This window comes from Prinia subflava, chromosome 2 (assembly GCF_021018805.1).
Source record: "Prinia subflava isolate CZ2003 ecotype Zambia chromosome 2, Cam_Psub_1.2, whole genome shotgun sequence".
Taxonomy (NCBI): Eukaryota; Metazoa; Chordata; class Aves; order Passeriformes; family Cisticolidae; genus Prinia; species Prinia subflava.
Genome location: NC_086248.1, coordinates 113,508,602 through 113,528,243, shown reverse-complemented (window position 1 = coordinate 113,528,243; position 19,642 = coordinate 113,508,602). Strand labels below are relative to the sequence as shown.

General features: G+C 51.2%; 1 protein-coding gene across 1 annotated transcript in view; it reads left to right on the top strand.

Annotated features, from left to right (window-relative positions):
• The window catches only part of LOC134547583 (phosphofurin acidic cluster sorting protein 1-like), a 52,200-nt gene that overhangs the window by 18,566 nt on the left and 13,992 nt on the right, over positions 1–19,642 (top strand). Inside the window, exons 2-4 of the mRNA XM_063391709.1 lie at positions 14,202–14,289; positions 19,103–19,192; positions 19,508–19,633. Of these exons, the coding sequence (XP_063247779.1) occupies positions 14,202–14,289; positions 19,103–19,192; positions 19,508–19,633 (304 nt within the window). The remainder of the gene's footprint in view (positions 1–14,201; positions 14,290–19,102; positions 19,193–19,507; positions 19,634–19,642) is intronic.

Below are 19,642 nucleotides of genomic sequence, written 5' to 3'. Positions count from 1 at the left end.
ACAGCATCACCAAAAGTGAGGCTGCACTTGCTTGTCAAATGAGAATACTTCAGAGGGAGGCAAAAGCCACTCCAGCAGAAAAGTGAGTAGTAGATTAATCTCTTGTTTCAGGTTATCTCTGCAATTGTGGGAATAATTTGATCTTCCTATGTGGTGGTTACAAGCAGTCAGAGGGGCTGACAAGAGCAATTACATTAAGCCTACTAACCCTTGCTAATTCTGTGAGCCACAGGGACTGCATTATTGTCTGGCTGAGGCTTAAGTTTAATATCAGGTACTCGAGTTCAGGTTTTGAGAGAGGATATGAACAAGAGGAAAGGGAAAATGCCCAGTTTTATTTCTTTGATTTTGGAACATGCTGGAGGGCTGCTGTGCTCAAATTATTGTCAGCCTTTATAAAGCAGTTCTGAGGATTACTCAGGTAGGTCTAGTTTTATGTTTTTGTCGCCTGTGGTGCTGAAGCAACTCAGGCTGCTTTTTCAGAGAGAACAATCTGTGCTGCTCACCATGTGTGCTGCTCTGCTGCTCACAAGTGTGGATATCCAGTGTGTGGTTCCCTCAAATGGAGAAGCTTGGGGAATCAATCACCGTGGCAGTTCAATCTCTGCCTTGCAGTACCTTCACAGCCTGGCTCTGCTGGTGCTGAGCCTTCACAGAGCGTGCCAGCTGTCCTGGTGTCCCTTGGAGAGCTTCCATTCATAGGATTGGGCTGGGCTGGTCTTGCTTAGGCCTGCAGTCCTGCTGCCAGCAAACAGGGTGGCTGGCAGCCCTCCAGCTGCTCAAAGAGCTTTGCTGTCGGGGTTTGCTGAGTGTGGTGGTCTCGTGGGTTTGGGGAGTTGCTGTGGCAACCTGCAGAGGTTTCCTTGAGCCCCTGCCCCGTCTCTGGTTCCCAAATGAGCTTGGTTGTTCATCCCACTGTGGAGAAGGGAGGCTGGGGGCTGGTTTGCCTGCTGGGCAGTAGAGCAGCCTCTGAGGAGGTGGGGGCAGAGAGCTGATGGCTGCAGCGTGCTGCCTGCCTGCCTTCCCTCCACTGGGCACAGGACGAGGGCCTCAGCCTCTCTGCAGCCTCTCTGCAGCCTCCCTGCTGCCTCTGCTTGCTTATTCCTGCCATAGCTGTAGATCAAAAGTAGTTAAAGCTGTTGTGTTCCCCATTGTGTTAGGTCAGACTGGTTTGAAAACCCTATTTCTGTTTTAGTTTTAAGTGAAAAACATTGATAACTTAAGCAGAAACATGGCTTTAAAGCAGCGCTTGCTTCAAGGGAGGTCATCCTCTGAAGTGCATTTGGGTGGAACGGAGTTCAAACGAGGCCCTGAGCGAAGCCCTTGGAAGGCAGAGTTTTCCAAGCTTCTGGGGTACCTCAGGGCCTCATGCTTCCAGGCTGGAGTTCCATCCTACACCCTGGAATGTGCAGCCTGGCCAGAGCCATCCCCTCCACTCACTGCTAGCTCCACATGCTTGCAAATTTTATTCTTGAAGCTCCACGCCTCCTCGAGAGGATGCCTGCAAGGTCCTGGGTGATTGTCTCTTTAGGTGTGAAAATGGGAAAGGAGAATATTAACCTTCCTGTTTTATGTGGCTGGCTTTTAACAGGTAAGCAGCCTAATCAATTAAATGCTATACACAGTTTTAATATGGGATAATTAAGGGTTGGAGAAGGATAAACCTATCTTTTTTCCTTTTAAATCATATTTTAAACACATCCTTCTTATTGTGATGCATCAGGGGTTATTATATGCATATCTTGACTGAAATTTCTCCTCCTCAGAATCTGATCACTCATCCCAGCATAATAGTCCTGTTTTCCTGTTTCTTGTGAGGTGCTCAGTAATGTGTACTTAATGTTCAGGGCAAGCTAAACATGCAGTGTCTCTCAAGAGCTGTTCCAGCTTTTATTTTCACTCTTACAGGTTCTGCATAACCGATATCTTGATTAAAATATAAATCCTGTAGTTTTGTCCCATTTATGAGAAGTTTAGCAGCAAGTGGGGAGAAAAATATAAGCTTAGTGAAGTGGTACTTGGAGTTCTATGACAGCAAGAGGTGCTTATCTTTTGGGCTTGATATGCATTTGGATCATAAGAGTTTAGAGCTGGAGGCTCTGGACTGTGGACAGCAGAAGTGCCTTTATATTGTCCAAGTCTTGTGCTTGATTTAAAGTAACTTTTGACTTAGCTGTACACAGCCTTGAGCCTGGGATGTTCTGGGTATTGTATGTGTCTGATAAAAATAACAGAGAAGCAGATAGGTGCTAGGCACTGGGATTGTTGCAGGGCTGATAGTGATCTCAGGAACCACAGGAGTGTCATGTTTCTCAGTTCCTGGATGGAGATGCCTTGAAATGCCCGTGTGAAATGCTCCAGGGCATCGTGAACCTGCAGCCTGCACGCTGCAGACCATACATGGGTAGAGAAGAGCTGTTTGCTGAATGGTAACACAAGTTGTGATCTTCAGTCTGGGCACAGGACGACTGTCCGTGTGAGTGTCTGCACAGTTAACTCACCGTGAGGAGGGAGTGCAGGGGAGCTCTGGCACGTTTCAGTTGGGTTTGCAGGACTGTGGGTCTCCTGGGTACACCACAAACACACCTGAGTATCCATTCTCAAACTCCTGTGGAGGTGATGAGAGGGGTAGAAGATGAAGGGAGACTGGCAGTGGTGCTGGGGACACAGAATTGCTTTTACTTGTTTCTGCTTTTGCTCTTTGAGAGTCATCTTAAATATTTGTGTTACATCTCATTGCATTGTGCGTCTTACTTGCCAAGACTGGTTGCCTTAGTCACCAGGGCTGTGGTAACTAGGACAACAAGATCAAGCAGGCAAATGTAGAAATAATGGTAATAAATTTCTCATCTCCTCCTGCAATTGGCTTGTATGAACAAATATCCTGCATGTGGGTGACTTGTGTCAGCAGTCTTGTTCTCCTTTCTGCCTGACACATCCCGAGATGCTGCTGTGGCACTGCCCTGATCCAGCTGTGGTGGTGCCCTCCTGCAGCTGGAAATAAACCTGTCAGGGCCGTGTGAGCGCTGTGTCCACCTCCCTCCTGCAGCACAGCAGCCTGTGCTGGAGCTGGGACAGAGTGCAGGGGACACTAAAGGCCAGCTCTGGGCCAGCTCCTGTGTGCCCACCAGCTGGGTGGCAGATTCTGAGTGCAGGGGACACTAAAGGCCAGCTCTGGGCCAGCTCCTGTGTGCTCACCAGCTGGGTGGCAGATTCTGAGTGCTGGAGCTGGGACTGGTGTGTCTGCTGGAATAGTTATTTACATGTTGATTTGTCTGCTCGCTGTTGGACTGAGGAATAGTAATTGTTGTCCTGTCTCTTATTCCTCAGGGTACTGTGTGCACTGTGGGTATAGTTGGAAGTCAGGTTTTGATGCAATTTTGCTTTGCTTTGAGACAGGCTGTTTCTGTCCCACCAGGTAAACCCAAATCCTAACTTGGGACAATGAAGTTTTGTCTCCCACCTTTGAAACATGTTCCTGGAAGCTCCCACTGCGCTGCATCTTGCTGTGTCTGTGCCTTGTGTCTGCCCTTTCTGCAGTGACAAACCAGTGCTGTGTTCTCTCCTCTAGAAAGCTCCCAGCTCCATGAATTTGGGATAGCAAGGCACTTGCCCAGTATTCCTCACTGCTCTGTGCGTTGTTTTCCCTCTCCCTGCTGTTTCCCCCGGCTGGACGTGACAGGGAGCACAGGAAAGGGATTCCCTGGATGCACAGGCCTCCTCTCTGTGGGTACCCAGTGCAAGCTTAATGGGCTCTTTTGAGCACTCTTGACAGCCTCTGATTGATCTTTCATGTGGGGGAGGAGTAGGGTGATTCCATCCGAGGAATTGTGCTAACAAAAACCTTGTGCTGTGGTACCTGCCCTCCCTGGGGAGCAGCTTCCTCTGCCTCTTCTCCATAAGATTATCCTGAGGAGTGCATTCACCTCTCCTTTGAACCGGCAGCCTGTTTAGAGCTGCAGGCAGCATTTCTGTTAAGGAGCTCTCAGATGTTTCTGAACGAAGTTTTTGCTTTAGTAGTACCCTTTTGGTGCATCCAGATCATGGGCCTGTAGTTATATTTCCTTTTCTAATGTTGCTTTCCCTTCACTTTTGTCCTCAAAAACTGTAACTGGCTGCAATTTCATAGTCACTTGCAGTTTCCTGCCCTTACTAACCACGGTTAGGTGGAGTCAGATTAAAAACTGTCCCTCATGGCTCTTCTAAAAACTTTTCGGTATTATTCTGGGCTGCAACTAGCTTTTCTTTCTTTCATAGGCTTGTTTTACAGTTTGATCAGTGAACCAAAAAAGCCACTTTTTTGTCTCTTCTGCTTCAGTTGGCTGGTGCAGAGCTTCCTGTGGGCCAGTCTCAAGGCAGCACGTGCACTGGCAAATGTTTTTCTGGAAGCATGTGTGCAAGAGCTGAGGACAACTCATTTCAGAAATGCTTCATGACTTCCTGTATGAGATTGAGAGTCCTCAGAGAGAAAACAAGGATGCTGCATCTGAACATATAAACAGGACTGCCTATGACCAGATAATGGCATGGAGGAGTGCCTCTGCTGCACCAAATGGTTCTGTGTGCTCCTGTTGTGCAGGAAATCCCTCACTTCAGCCACAGATCCCTGTGGGTGGGTGGGAGGGATTCCATGATCAATCACCTCCATTTCCTGAGTTCTTCAATAGGTGTTCTGGTGCTTCAGTGAGCACTACAAAACTGTGCTCTGAAGAGACAAAGTGGTTGGCAGGGTGTGAAACTTCTGGAGTATGTTACAAATTTACATTTTCTTAGAGTGTCTTTGGATGGCTGCCTGTGCCCAGTGTGTTGGTAATACAGGATGTGGTGAGGAGCACAGCGAGTTATTTATGGACCCTTCTGCTGGGTGAAATGCGTGCTGTGATAGCTCCTGGCTCTGCTTGCAGCTTGCTGAGGAGGTGAATGGGCACAGTGATCCTTGGAAAGAGTGTCCTGTTCCAGTGGGACAGCATCTGGAGGTGGGCAGCTGCAGGTGCATGCAGGGTCACCTGGCAGCCTGCTGGGAAATCCTGTGTGTCAGCCAGCAGGAACGACTCTGGCCAGCAGCTGCCTGTGTGCTTTGCCTGGAGAGTGCCCTGAGGGGAAACTTCTCCTGCTGCGGTCCACGGGAGCTCAGGCTGCTCCCTGGACACATTTATTTTTGCAGCATAGCTGGTTCATGCTTTTTGATGCCTGCTCCCAGAAAACCTGATGTTACAGGGTCAGTGGGCCTGGACAAAAAGCAGTGTTCTATTGCTGGGATTTTCTGGCAAATACCATGGCATTGCTGAGCTGGGGAATTTAGAGTGAGCCACAGCGATGTGCACTGCCCTGTCACTTCCCCTCCAGCTGCATGGGCTGTGTGGCATCCCTGCCTCAGAAAAGCATGCACAGCTGGGTGTAAACAGCCCAGGAGCTTTGTGTTGCAGCAGTGTTTCCAGGTGGATGTCTCTGCCAGGAGGGGCTGGTTTTGAGGCTGGCTGTGAGGAGAAGCAGTGCGCACTGGAGTGTTTGCAGGTACCTCTATGCTAAAGGGAAAGCTGCTCTGCAGCACCAGGTGAGCTGCAGCTCCTTGCTGTGGAATGAGAGGTGGCTCTGGCATGTCTGTATTGGGTGACAGGTTGGAGTAGCCAAGTGTCTTTGTAGATCTCAGGTTTTTCACTCCGACCTCTGATCATGTTTTCGTCACTGAATGCACAGACTGATTGCTCTTCCATGATTTTAACAACCACCCTTTCATGGCTTCCCCGCCTTTCAGACAGGGGTTTGGTGTGTGTGGTCTGCAGTGGCCTCACTGGTCTAGGTCTAGGCTTAAGAGACCTGTGCAACACAGAGGTTTACAAACCTGTTGGGAAGCAGCTCTGCTGGGCAGAGCTCTGTACTGAATTCTGTGTGGAGAGAGGAGACTTGGTAGGAAGGGGAGGCTGGAGCAGCCCTGCCGGCGCTGGCAGGCCGTGCTCATCCCGTTTGGGAGTTTGGGGTTCTGGGTAGATTTGGCCTCACAGTGGCAGCTGCTCTTTCTTCCCACAGTGGGGATATCCACATTAGCAGCAGTGTCCCCTCAGTTCAGGGTGGGAGGGATGTGTATCTTGTGTGTGAGCTGCTCTCCAGACTAACCACATTAGCAGCAGTGTCCCCTCAGTTCAGGGTGGGAGGGATGTGTATCTTGTGTGTGATCTGCTCTCCAGGCTGGCAAAACTCGCGGGAGCTCTCGGTCTGCAGCAGGGAGGATCAGGAGGAAGCAGTCCTCAAGCCAGGGGGTGGCATTTAGGTTATACATTGATGTTGGCCTCTCACTGCTGCCTACAGTGTCCCATGCTTTTCATAGACACAAATCCACAACAGGCAGCAGGCCAGAGGGGTCCACTTCTCTTTGGGGCTGCCTGTATAACTGAGTCTGAAACTCTGGAGCTGTGTGCAGCTCTGGAGCCTGGCAAGGACACTTGTGCTTAAAGAAATCTGCTGTAATATAGGCTTATCTCTGACTGTCTTCTGCTGTTGTGTCTGAATTGGTTTGAGAAAGCAGCACTGGTCCTGTTTAGAAGCTGTTTGCTTGCAGAGATGCTTGTCCATGTGAGGAGGCACTTCCAAACACCAGAGGATGGTTCAGCAGGCTTGAGAAGAGAGCACATGTGCCTTGGAGCTGTGGACTGCAGGCCTAACCAGAGGGAACCCCAGAGATCTGTGCTGGTTTGAGAGTGTCACTGCTGTCTGTGCTTTGTGGGGGCACTGGAGAAAAGGAAATGCTCCTGTATGGCCTTGCCCAAACATCTGTGTGAGTTTTGCTGTTGCAGCCAGGCTTGCTGTGTCCCAGTTTGGGATCTCCTGCCCTCCTGCTTGGAACAGCCTCGCTGTGCCACGGGCAGCAAACAAGCAGAGAGATCTGGCTGTTAGCTCCTGTCATGAGCAGCCATTCTTTCATTGGAAATGCGGTGTTACGAGTAGTTCAGATCCTTGGTGTGCTGTGCCAGCATGGCAACACTTTGGCAGCACAAAAGCAGCTGGGAGCCTGTAGCAGATGTAGCTTTTAGGAAAGAGAAGTGCTCTGCAGCCTGAGCACAGCCATCTGCCCCTGCTGGTGTGATTCCCGGGTGTGGGGCTGGTGTACACTCAGTGGTGCGTGTTGGCTGACCTCCTTCAGCAAGCACGTTTCTAAAGCAGAAGCGGTCACAACCTTCCTGTGGAGGAAACCATGGCTGCTCCAGGAACAGCTTTGGCTGCACTTTGGCTGCATGTCAGATACCAGTTTTGAAAACCCTGAGGAAGAGGATGATTTTGTACGTCTTGTTAGGTATTTACAAAGACTTTTATATTCTCTTAGCTAAATCCAACAAACCTCTTCTGTAATGCTGAGTGAATCCGAGTTCTCCCAGACAAAATGAGCGAGTCCAGTACCTGTCTGTGCTTTTCTCCCTTACGCCTGGCTGCTTTCACACTGGTAGCAAGCAGCTCTGATGGCTGTTGTGGAGATCACTGGTGGCTACTGCTGCTGGCTGGGACATGCCTGGTGTTGATGTCCTTATCTCCTTGGTGCACCTGAGTGCCTGCCATGCCTTGTCCTGACTGTTGTCTCCTTGGGACGTGACCTGCCCTGTTCCTGTGCCTCTGCTGAGAGTGGCTGTGTGCTCAGTGGTGCTGCAGTGCTACGAAATACATCTTGGAGCACAGAGGAGTGCAGGGAGCTCGTGATAGAGGAGAAGGCAGTTCCTGGGAGGCCTCTGGGTGCCAGCCAGAGCCCCTGGGCAGAGCTGTGTGTGGGCCCTGCAGCGGGTGGGAAAGCTGCTTCAGAGTGTTTAATAGAGCTGACCAACCCAGAGATGGTCTGCCCAGAGAATGAGGGGTTGGGCACTCTTCCAAGGGCTGCCTGGAGCAGGGCATGCCCGATAAATGTGCATACATGGTGAAATGGAGGTGTTTGATGCAGTTAGGAATGGCCTGCCCGGTCAGATGAGAGCAGCAGGGGCTGATGGTGTGGGTTTTCCCTTCCACGGGGAAAGGAAAATGAAAAAAATGAGGTGCTCCAATTCAGTACCGTGGTGCTGAGGTCCCATTTAATGCACTTCACTGGCCTCTTTTCAGTGACTGCAGTTAATCTTGAATGGCCATTCCAGGGGGGAAGTGCTAACCAGGACACAAGGCTGTGAGGAAAACTCTAGGCAGCTGCAAGAAGCCAGGCAGGAAGACAAGGAAAGGTAGATGTATCTGCTTGCAGGACACTGTTTTCTTCCCGTTTGCCTCCTGACTGAGGATGAATTGCTGGATGATACCTTGCTCTTGGTAATGTATATCCTACCAATGTTGTTATTCTTTACCCTCCCCAGCATGACTTTGCCTGTCGTCCCCTGTGGTGCAGCCAAGTTGCAGCTGTGAGCACGAGAAACCCTTCCTTTGCTTTTCAAACCCTCCAAGACAAAAGGGAGGAGGTGTCATCTGGTTCTCTGGGGTGTCTGAGCACTGGCCTTGGGTTTGCTCTGTCTGGGGGCACTTGGAAGGAGAGGGGATGATGGAGGGGAGGAAGAGTCTTGTGGGACAGCAGGCTGGATTTCTTGAGGCAGGCAGAGCAGTGAGCTGTGAAATGCTTACAGAAAACGAAGGGCTGTAACAATCTGGGGAGGTTTTGTCTCCTGCGCTTCGTGCTTTAGGATTTCCTTTGTGAGTGTCACTTGGGAACTGGGGTAAGTCAAACCTACTGCAATTTGCAGTAACAGGACCCTGCTCTGGATCCAGGGCAGGGCAGACGTGTGCTACTGGTAGCAAGCTGCTGTCAGCTGGGACACAGATGAGCCAAAATGTGTCTCTTATGGCAAGGAGAGGAATGCGGGTCGGCACCGGGGCTGAGGGAGCTGGGACACGGCAGGTATTGGTGGCTGTGCCCTGCCTCTTTCCGTGGTGGCCCCAGGAGGGTGCTGTTGTGTTTTTTGCCTTTGTATCCGGCTGTGTTACACCTCTTCGCTGCAGCCTGCCTTACCTGCCCGTCCCAGGCTGCAGCAGTTGCAGCAGCTGCAGGGCAGAGCGGCGAGAGTGCGAGCAAGCCCGGAGTCTTGTCTCTCCTTCCCCTGGGGAAGCTCCCAGAGCAGCCTGGCGTTGGCTTTCCTCCCCGTCCGTCTGTAGCTGGCACACCTGCCTGTCCCGGTGCCTGGTGCACCTGCTGCTGGCCCAGTTCATTGCTCTGTTCGCTGGGTGTCTCCAAGTGGAGTAGGTCTCTCCTCCCTCTGCGTGCATCGGTGGTGGCTCATGCAAGCGCCCCGCTCGGGGCTCCGGGGGGAACTTGCTTTCCGCAAACCGCGGCACGTCCCGGGTGGTGTCTCACCGCTGGCACACGGCTCGTGTGTCCTTCTTCCCCTGGCACCTGCCTGGGCCGCTGTCCAAGGTGTGTTCTGTGGATGACACCCTCGGATCAGGTCTGCTTGTCCGAGCTGCCCCGTGCCGGAGCGTCCCGGGGTGCCGGGCTGCGCTCCCGGCCCGCTGCCGCTGCCCTCTAGCGGGAGCGCGCTTCGGGAACTCTGGCGACTTTCCAGGAGCACAGTCTCAGAGTTTAACATCGCCTTGAGGGCAAACCTGAGCGGTCAGCGTCAGGAAAAACAGGAAGAGCAGCTAAACTGGCACTACTGAAGGCTTAGCGCACGTCTGTGCATCTAACAAGGGTGGTAGTGCTGGCAAGGATGCACAGAGGGCTGGGAAAGGGGGATTTGTTCTAGCGTTTGTAGGTAACGTGGAACCTCCAGGAAAACCCAGGGTCCCTGGTTGCTGCCACGTGGAGAAATCAGTGCAGATGTCCAGGGAAACAGTCTTGTCCAGGGAATGAGTGATTGGCAAGCCAAGCACTGAACTGCCCAGGATATCAGCGGAAAAAGAGAGCATTTGATGGGCTTGGGCCTTGACGTGGGGATAAGGACTGGCTCTGTGGCACAGGGCAGCGTTGGGCAGTGGCTCTGGATGCACACTGGGCTTTTCCTCTGGCTTGTTCCAGCTGCAGGGGCACCATTCCAAGAGCGGATTCTCCAGATGTTCAGCACTTCAGCTGAAACCCTGCTTTGTTATTTGGGTGAGATTTTCTTTGGACTAGTACTTGCTTATAATCATGTTTAGATATACTTTTGAAAAAATCTAAAAGTATTTTTATACATGTACATTTATATAGGTAAGAGGGTGGTAAACATACAAATTATATTTGAAGAATTCCTCCAGACTGAGGAGGACTGTTGTCGCTGCTCTGAAGAAGATTTGATTAGTTCTGTTCATACATGAAGGGCATCACCTGTGACCCAGTTTAGTGTCACAGTCAGAGCAGCAGAAAACCTTTTTGCTTTTCAAAATGATATTAGGGTTTTTAAGTTGGGGAACACTTTAATTTTTTTCAAGGAGGAAGCGATGCGAAGAGTACTGCCCAAGCAGGAAATTGTTGCATAATGCTTTATATTACCCCTTCAGTGAAAAGGAAAGCAAAAAGCTACCTTTTGTTATTGAAAATTAAAAAAAAAACCTAGATAAGAAACGCTTTAATGTCCTCTTGCTGTGGTCTCCAGGAGGCAGAGGATTAGGTCCGTTGAATCTGCAGAGAATGTTGACACTTGCTACACTGCAATAAAAATATAAAATTGAGTGAATTGGTTCTTGGATAATAAGTACATGATTTGATATAACAAATGAGAATGCTTGTAAAATAGATCCTATACTTCTGTGTATGACTGGTAAAAAATGGGGACACAGTGCAGCTCTGGCCAGACTTCAGGGGTATCAAAGTTAAAATGTTTAAGATTTATTTTGAGGAAGGGATAGTGAACGATAGACCCAGGAAAAGTGGAGGCCATAATTAAGCTCCCATGTCTGGTTACAAAAAAGCAGATATGAGGATTTTTCAGAATTGTGGGATTTCATCAGCTGTGGTTTGCTGGGTTAGGGGGATTGACTAAGCCTCTGACAGAGGCAACCAATAATGAAAAGACAGAACTTGTCACATGGAGCCCAGGGAGGGAACAAGCTTTTAAAGCAATAAAATGGTGTCTGCCCCTTCTCTCGAGCTCCCAGATTATACAAATCCCTTCCATCTGTATGGACATGAAGTAATGAGTGATAATGCCGAAATTGTGACTGCATCACAAACCAGTCACAAATTATTCCACTCAGCTTGATTCAGTTGCGTTGGGAAGACCAGCCTGTGTCTATTCCTTGGAGAAGAAATACTGAATTTGTTAGAATTAGTGCAGCTACCTGTGGTCCTGGATGGTCAAACAGGAAAGCTTCCTTAACAAAAATAAGCCGCTGTGTGTCCTCTGTGACCTCTTGATCGGATGCTTTTGTAAACAGCTGCTGGAGGCAGTGCTTTGCTGCTGGCACTGAATTGCACAAAATGCATGTTGTAAGAGCTTTCCTTTTCAAGATAACTGCTGGCCAGCCTGCTGAAAGCACTGCAAGGGTTTCAAGCAAGCCTCAGGGCAAAAGCTCCAAATTCGTCATGTAGTGAGGGAAGGAAGGCAGCACTTTTTAGGATAATACCAGGGAACAGTGAGTACCTCTCAGCAGTAAATGACCAGTGGATGAGTGTAGGAGTACTGAGGTTCCAGGAGGCTGTCAGACTGCCCTGTTGGAGCTCATTTTTCTTGTAGCTATCAGAATGTTACACAGTCGTGTTTACCACAACTCAGTATAGCAGAGGTCGCTGCAGCAGTTCCGTAGCTCAAAAACAGTGGCTACTTGTTCTTTTTAATTACAGGAGTAAGTAAATCCAGATTTATAATTTGTCTACCAAAAAGTGATTTTAAGGGATCACACTGTGCGGTTCTGGACAAAACTATGGAGAGTTGCTGTGGGATTTGGCTGAAATGTTCAGAGTAGCATCTGCTCACTGTGGATCGATCCTGTCCTGTAGATATCTGCAGAGGTCAGTGTGAGACCCTCTGCACATCAGCACTGATGAACATCTGGGTGGTGCAGGGATGGGTTAAGTAACAGGGCAAAGAGGATCATCAGGGACAGACAAGCTGCTTAAAAATGGTGTGCTCTTGTGCTGCAAGTGCTTTCAGACTCCAGAACATGCACATTAATCCCTGTGGGAAGGGTCGTGGTATTTTAGAAAGCACCTTTTGAGAAGGGTTGGAGCTGCAGGGTGCAGGCTATACCTTTGAGTACCTCATGTCTTTGAGTGCTGCAGGGAGGAAGAGCAGGGGGTGGAAGCAGGGAATCATCTTCTGGCACATGATATGGAAAGGACGTGGGGCAGACTAGAGCGTCTGTCACTGTGTAAAACAGATCTTGAAAGCTGGAGAGGGATGGAAGGAGAAGAGAAGAGTGCTGTAGCAGAGATGAAAGAGCTGCCCAGGTGGGCAGAGCTGACCAGCAGGCATTTGTTCTTCCCCTGGAAAAAATACCAGGTACTGCCTCAGAGAGGAGCATGAGGAGCTAGTGAGTGAATTAGTTTTGGATAAGGAGTGTGTTTCTACAGTGAGAACAGCTGTCAGGTAGAATTATAACCTTTCCACATTCTCCAATTAAGACTGAATATCCTTACATAAGTTTTAATCTTTAAGGGGTAACTCTTCCATGCAGGTAACTGTCGTGACTAAATTGGTGCTGCAAGGAAAATTTGAGTAGATGTGCTGTTCTTGTCTTACGTGTTCAAGCCTCATTTCCCTCATTTGTCTCCATGGCTTGTCTAGTGACAGTCACAATCAGCGCTGGTTAGTGGTGGTTGTTAGCTAAGCTCAGCCTCTCTGCAGGCTTTCTCTTAGCACAGCTGATGGAGCTGCTGTACCCCTTTTGTGGCGAGAACTCAGTCCCCCTCCCTGCCTCAGGGGCGCCTCTCTGTCTTTGGCTGTGCTCCCACAGCTCACCCCTAACCCTGCCTGGATTTCTGGGGAGGAGGAAACCTGCCTCAGGCAGGAAGGTTTATCCCTCCCTACAGACACAGGCTCTGAGGGGAAGGGTGGACAGAGATGGGACCATTAATGGGAGTGCTGGGGTGCACAGAGGGCTTAGGGCCTGTGCTCTGGATTTTGGCTGGAAGAATGCAGGAGCTTCCCTGCACACCCAGCTTCCCGACTTGTGCGCTCCACCAGCAGGGACCACAACACGAAGGGCAGAGCAGCAGGGCTGCAGTCACAGCCCAGGAAACCTTCTGCATGAGCCAAAGTTACTTCAGAAGGGAGGACAGGGACATGCTAGGAGGTGAGTGCTTGCTAAGCCCCAAACCTGTCCTGCAGTTTGGCTCTGCCCTTCCCTTTTTGCTGTAGTTCCATCTCTGGAATTGTTCTACACTGCTGCTGTACATCAGCATAGCAAGAGCAGGTTTTTTCCTTTAAAAATAAATGCAGCAGGCCCTCAGAGAGCACAGTGTGTCAGACAAAAAGTACCAAATCTGTTCTCCAGGCAGGGTGGCCTGACTCTCAGGTCCAGCATGCTGATATCCTCAGAAGTGCTGGGAATCAGAGTCTGCAGCGGTGCAGCCATGGAGCACAGAGGGTAATTTGCAAAACATCACCGTGCTCCTATTGTTGGTGAAGCCGTGTGTGGCTCTGCTCCCTGACAGAGTTCCTTGCAGGTAGCCTCCGTGGGAGTCCTGCTGTGCAGGCTCCTTGGCAGGAGGTCAGAGCAGCTGGCTGTCTCACTGACACTGGCTATTCCCTCCAGTAGCAAAAGCAGCTCCTCTCACTCAGCCTCAGCGTCCTTCCTAGCCCTGTCCTGCAAGTGCCACTTACCATGCTGAGTCCCCCGTTTGAGCTTGTCAGGGTGGCTGAAGCTGCGTGGAGCCTCCTGTGGGGCTGCTTCCCCACTCAGCTCCGTGTGGTACCGTGCAGGAGAGGAGCTGAGTTGTGATGTCTGCATGGGAACATTTGCCTTAACTAAGTCCAGGATAAGAGTGGATTTAAGTGCTTTGGTTTATAAATAAACACTGCTGTGGCCAAGGTAGATTTAAGCAGAGCTGGCAGCAGCCCTGCCTGGGTAGGGATCTCTTTCCCACATGGCCTGCTGTTGGACTTCCTGTTGCACGCTAATCCCTTAAGCCTGCTTTAGCTCTGTTAATTTTCCTTCTTCCCATTTCTCCCCCATGGGCTGTCTCCGTGGCGCGTGAATGCCGGCGTTCCTAGGCCAGGCTTGTGCCCGTAGCGGGGCCAAGCATCCAGGCTGTCTCCCGAGCCCCGGGTGCCATGAGGCAGGGCCCCAGGCATGGTGGTGCCTGAATGTGTCCCCTTCTCTCTGTCTTACAGGCTCTGCAGTCTGCGCCTGAAGAAGCTCACGGTGCTGAAAGAGCTGGACAAAGAGCTGAGCTCTGTGCTTATCGCTGTGAAGATCCAGGTAGGCTCTTCTCCGTGCTGCTGCCTGATGGCAGCAAGCCAAGCCCATCCTTGTGCCCTCTGTGAAGTGCTGGTCTCAGTGTCCCTTGCCTGGTGCCAACCAACCCTTCTGTCTCACTTAGCATGCTCAGGGAGATTTTGGCTCTCAGATAGGTGGAAGTGATGTCCCAGGGACAGCAGCAAGGTACCTGGTGCTGGCTTGTAACAGGAATGAATTTGGGTAGACACTGGGACAGAATCTGCCATGCCTCCCTGCCTGCCTCTGCCAAGGCCCTCCTCTCAAGCTGCTGTTTGGAGTTTGTCATCCCACTGCTCCCTACCCTTTAGGAGAAGGTCAGTGCTGGATGGTTTCCAGCAGTGCCTTCCATCCAGATCACTCCCTGCGGAGTGAAGGATGGGAAGGGAAGGGAAGGGTGCAAGGGATCAGCGTCTCTGTGCTCATGTCCTGATGACATTTGTGTCCTGTCTGACCTCCAATATCCCGTCCCTTTCCCTGTGCATCCCTGCTAGGCCTGATGCCTCTGCTGTGAACCATGCAGAAGGGAGAGCAGAAGATCTTTGTCACCAAGGGCACAGGAATTTGCCACCATCCTGATATGTGCAATCCCTCCACCCCCTGTGCAGCTGGTGATGGAGAGATGGGTTCCTGGGGGTGCAGGCACATCCTTCCCAGCTGCCAAAGGACAGCATGGGAACAGAGTGCATCTGGAGTGTGCTGTGCTGGCCACACTTCCCTGGCCCAGCTGGGTGCTGGTGTCCTTCCTTCGTTCTTGTCCGCTGGCACGAGGGCAGCTGATCCCGTTGGAAGCGCCGTGGGGCGGCAGCTCAGCGGCTGTGTGCTCCCACAGAGCTCTTCGTGCCACACACATCAGATCTAAATCCCGGATTAATGCTGCAAGCTGCAGTGTTAGCGGAGCTCTGGGAGCTGGGGTTTGCCTTCACGGCACACCGGATTCACTCTCGCAGAGGAAATGAAAGCAGAATGGATGAGAGCTGGGGCAGGGAGTGAGGACAGCAGGGGGAGGCTGTGGTGCACACACCATAGGTCAGTGTCCCACTTTTCTGGCCTTTCCATCACTGTGTGTATGGTGTCACTCAGGAGAGCTGAAAGCCCTGTGCCCCTTTGGTGCAGGCTTTAGCAAGGAAACAGCCTGAGCAGCAGAGAGCTGCCTGCCTGCCCATGGAAATGTGGAAGCAGTGAAGGCTGGGCCACAGCTGGCAGCAGCACAGGACTAAGGGGCTGGCAGCCAGCTGGGGGCTGTGGGTCCTGCTTGACAGGGAGGGCTGGGGTGGTCCCTGGCTTCTCTCCTGCATGCTCAGCCCAGGCTGAATGTGCTCCTCTGCACTGGGGAACCTTGGGCTCCTGTGCAGCCCCACTTGTGCTGAGGCTGACGTGTGCTGGGTGTGCGTGTCCTCAGCTGCAGCCCTCACACTGCAGATGTGGGACTGTGCAAGAGGCTGCACAGTGGGACCCCAGCTCTTTCAGACAGACCAGCCCAGCCCTGCCACAGGCCAATCTTGCACCCTGGTGGCAAAAGAAACTGATAGGCCTCAGCAGTTGGAAGCCACAGGGCTCCTTTTCCTGTCAGGGAATGGGGGCTGCATTCAGGGATTTCATTTTAGCATGGTCACCTCCTCTCTGCATGGCCACATGGTGGTGGCTGCATACTGGTGTGGGCTCCCTGCAAAGCTGAAGAAAACAGGGAGAATCCTTTTGCCCACATTACCCCCTGGCTCAGCATTCCCTGTGGCTCCCCGGGCTGCTTCCACCTGGCTGAGCAGCCTCCTTGGCGGGGTTTGGGGCTGCTGGAAGGCAGATGGAGGCTGTGGGCAGCCTCAGCACAGCGTGCCTACGGAGTGGCCTCAGATGGATCCCTTCCTCCTGCTCCTCTCCTAGGTAACAGATGAGTCACACTAGTAAGGAACTGTTGGAAGGCTTTCCAGTGAGCATTCCATCTCCTGGATGGAAACAGCTGATTCATAGAATTTATAAAGGACCTGCAGATTCCCGAGGGGGCAGCTGGGGACTAGAGGAAAGGAGAGCCATATTTCTCCCATTTCAGTAGTAGTTCTGTTGGGGTCAGGAGTCTGAAGGGCAGATTGCATGGAAGTAAGGCTCTGACCCTGCCTGAATGGGGCTGCCACCCAGGCAATAGCTCCAGTGCTGGAGACAGTCTGCTTAAAAAACGTGCATGACTCAAAGGACACTGTAAGCCTGTCCAGAACTCCTGATTTCCTTCTCACAGTGCCCTTCTGGCCTTAAAAGACAGCTTCCAAGGGTGCTGTGTGCTGCTGCCTGCTCCTGCATCTGAAAATGCCATTGTCAAGGGGAGCTTTCTATGTCTGCAGAACTTACCCATTTCCCAGAGATGATTTGAATATATAATGTTTTGTGGATTTGAATGAGATAAAGCCTGAACTACTGTGAAAAAGGGGATTTGCTCTCATTCACTTGAGTGGTTTTTAAAGCTTTATCCCTCATTGTTTTAACAGACTGGAGACATCACAGAGCATTTCCTTCTAAGTGTTGCTCAGCGTGGCACTGAGAGATCTGGATGTGCTGGCTCCATAAAGTTGCAGATACCTGCCTTGGTATCGCAACTGATTATGGCACAAAGGGAAACACAGTGTTCCCTCCTGGCAGAGAGGCTGTAGGTCACAAACAGCCTGTCTTGAGCCATGAACAGAGGAAACAATCAAAGACAGAAGGAAGAACACAAGGCCCAGCACTCCCAGAACTTTCAGCTGGTGTGACAGGTGCTGTGCACGCAGATCTTGCTGCATCTGCCTGCAGGACACGGCTGGTGACCAGGTTCAGGCCTTGGTACTGCTGTAGAGAGGTGATATTGGCAGTCACTACAGAGCAGACAACAATGTGTGCTACAAAATAGGCCAGGCCAAAAAGGTTGTTTGCCTCTGCCAGGCCTGCTGCCCAAACCCTGCTTCCTGAAGGAACTTGGGGATTTTTGATCTCTCTTACTGTAAAGAGTTTTCTGTTTGTGCCTCACTCATGCTTTGTTTCTTATCTCTTTGTAACCACTTGTAGTATTTTTCACTCCTGCCTGAGCGATCCTAGCTAAACCGTAAATTTGTTTGTTTTATTAATGAGCTGTTCTCTCCCAAAATGTACCTTCAGCTTGAGTTCTGGGTAGTGTTTTGCTGTCTGCCTAGTCCAGCACTTACATTGGTTCTCTCTCATTTTCCAGATGCAGGATGCTGTTCTAACCTCAGCCCTCTTGTAAACCAAACCAGTCAGGACAGATTTACACCTGAAATTTGGGATTGTACCTTGCAAACCAGACCTGTGTATTGCAGTAAAAGCTCCTGTGTGTTTTCAGTTCTTAGGCAGTAAAAACCTGTGACCTGTTCCCTTCCTTGACACTCCTTGTCATCCATGATTTTCACTGTAACAGCCTGATGTTAAGTTTTTCTGTACTCCTCACAGGGATACTCAGCTGTTCTGCAGAGGAATTGCTCTTGCCTGACATTACTCAAGTTACAGAACAGCTGAGCTACATCAGGAGCTCAGTGCCATGTCCAGTTGAGGTGTGAGGTTCTCAAAGGATGGGGAATCCCCAGTATTTTCATGTCCTTTTCCGTGCACTGTGATAATGAAGCAGCTTTTGTCCCAGTCCTTGCTCAGATGTGCACTGGCATTTCACTGAGGGGTTGCATTCACCTAGGATTGAGGCTGGGCACGTAACTTTCAAAGGGGTAAGTGACAGGAAGGCACAGGGCAGCAGTGTTTATGAAACCATCACTTCCTGGACATGGCACTCAGGATATCCTCACCTTTTCTTTGACATAAGTCCTTCCCCACAAATAACATCTTCAGGAAGAGTCATTGCACTTCTGCTCGTGTTTGGATGAAAGAATGAATCTTTGGATAATCTCTCTGCAAAAAAGAGCCAACAAGAGTGCTGAAGTAGATAGTCACTGTCATTGTGACTGCCTATCATCTGTTATCAGAGGAGAGTTCAGGAAGGGTCAGTGTGTTCTTGGCCAGGAAGGCTCACAGATGGTGAAGGGGATGAGCTCCACCTCCTCTCTTCCGATTTAGGAAGACCTTTTGCAGCAAAGTCTTGCTCCTGGCACGGTCTCTGGGAACAGCACTGCAGACAGCTTTTGGGAGGATCTGTGGGCTGTGCCACCCTGCAGCCAGGAGGGCCTTGTGCCTGCAGACAGCATTCTTCTGCCCCCAGGTCATTCATATCTATCAGAAACCAAGACATAGATGTAGGGCAGAGCTAAAGGAAAGAGTTGGAGTGGGAACATGATTAGAGTGCCTCTGTTACTGCCCCTCTGGTAAAAACCATTTCTGTATGCAGAGAGATAGAGACTGTTGCCTGAGGAAAAGGCCAGGAGAGTTTTCTGGGACACAAGCTGAGCGAGCAGGGGGACCCCTGTTCACCTGAACATCCTGACTTGGTCCAGCAGAGCCAGCTGTGCTTAGGCAGGGATGGCCTGTCTGCATGGGGCAGAGGTGTCTCCAGGAGCTGTCCCTTTCCTGGCCAGGCAGTGTGGTGGGAGCCTTTTGTTTGCCCTGCACGGCTCCCTCTGGCTCAGGAGTGTCCCTCCACAGCATGGACTGGCACAGCAGGTGCAGAGTTAAACACAGCAGGTGTGAGAAGTGCAGGTGGGCAAGGAGCAGGGGCCTCTGGCAGCTGTTACAAGGTGTTGATAGGCATGTGAAAGGTGGAGCAGAGCAGAGTGAAGGCGTTCCCTCTCCCCCTGTGGGCTGAGCAGCGTTGTCCTGTGTGTGCTGCAGTGGGGCTGCAGTCGGGCTCAGTGTGTGTCTGCCCGTCTCGTTGCAGGGTTCGAAGCGAGTGCTGAGGTCCAATGAGTACGTCCTCCCGCCCGGGGGCCTGATGGAGACCGAGCTGGAGCTGACCTTCTCCCTGCAGGTACCTGGCTCTGCCTGCTCCCCTGGGCTCCCTTACCTGGCCTTTTTCAGCAAGCACAGCCTCGGGGCTGAGGGGGACAGGCACAGCCTTTGTGGAGGGCCCTGCTGTGGTTGGCCAGCTGCTCCATTGCTCCAGGGGTTGCTTTGCTGGGTGTTGGGATTCAGGGGATGGTGGAAAGGTGCAGGTGGCCTTTGAGGGGCACCTCAAAGCTCAGCAGGTCAGACCCTGCTGTACATCAGCACGGAGGAAGAGTTTTCTGCCTCGTGCTGAGCCTTGCCCTCAAGCTGCCATCCTCTGTGTGCTTCCCTTCCCCAGTACCCACACTTCCTCAAGAGAGATGGCAACAAGCTCCAGATCATGCTGCAGCGGAGGAAGAGGTACAAGAACCGCACCATCCTGGGCTACAAGACCCTGGCAGTGGGCATCATTAACATGGCTGAGGTACGGGCC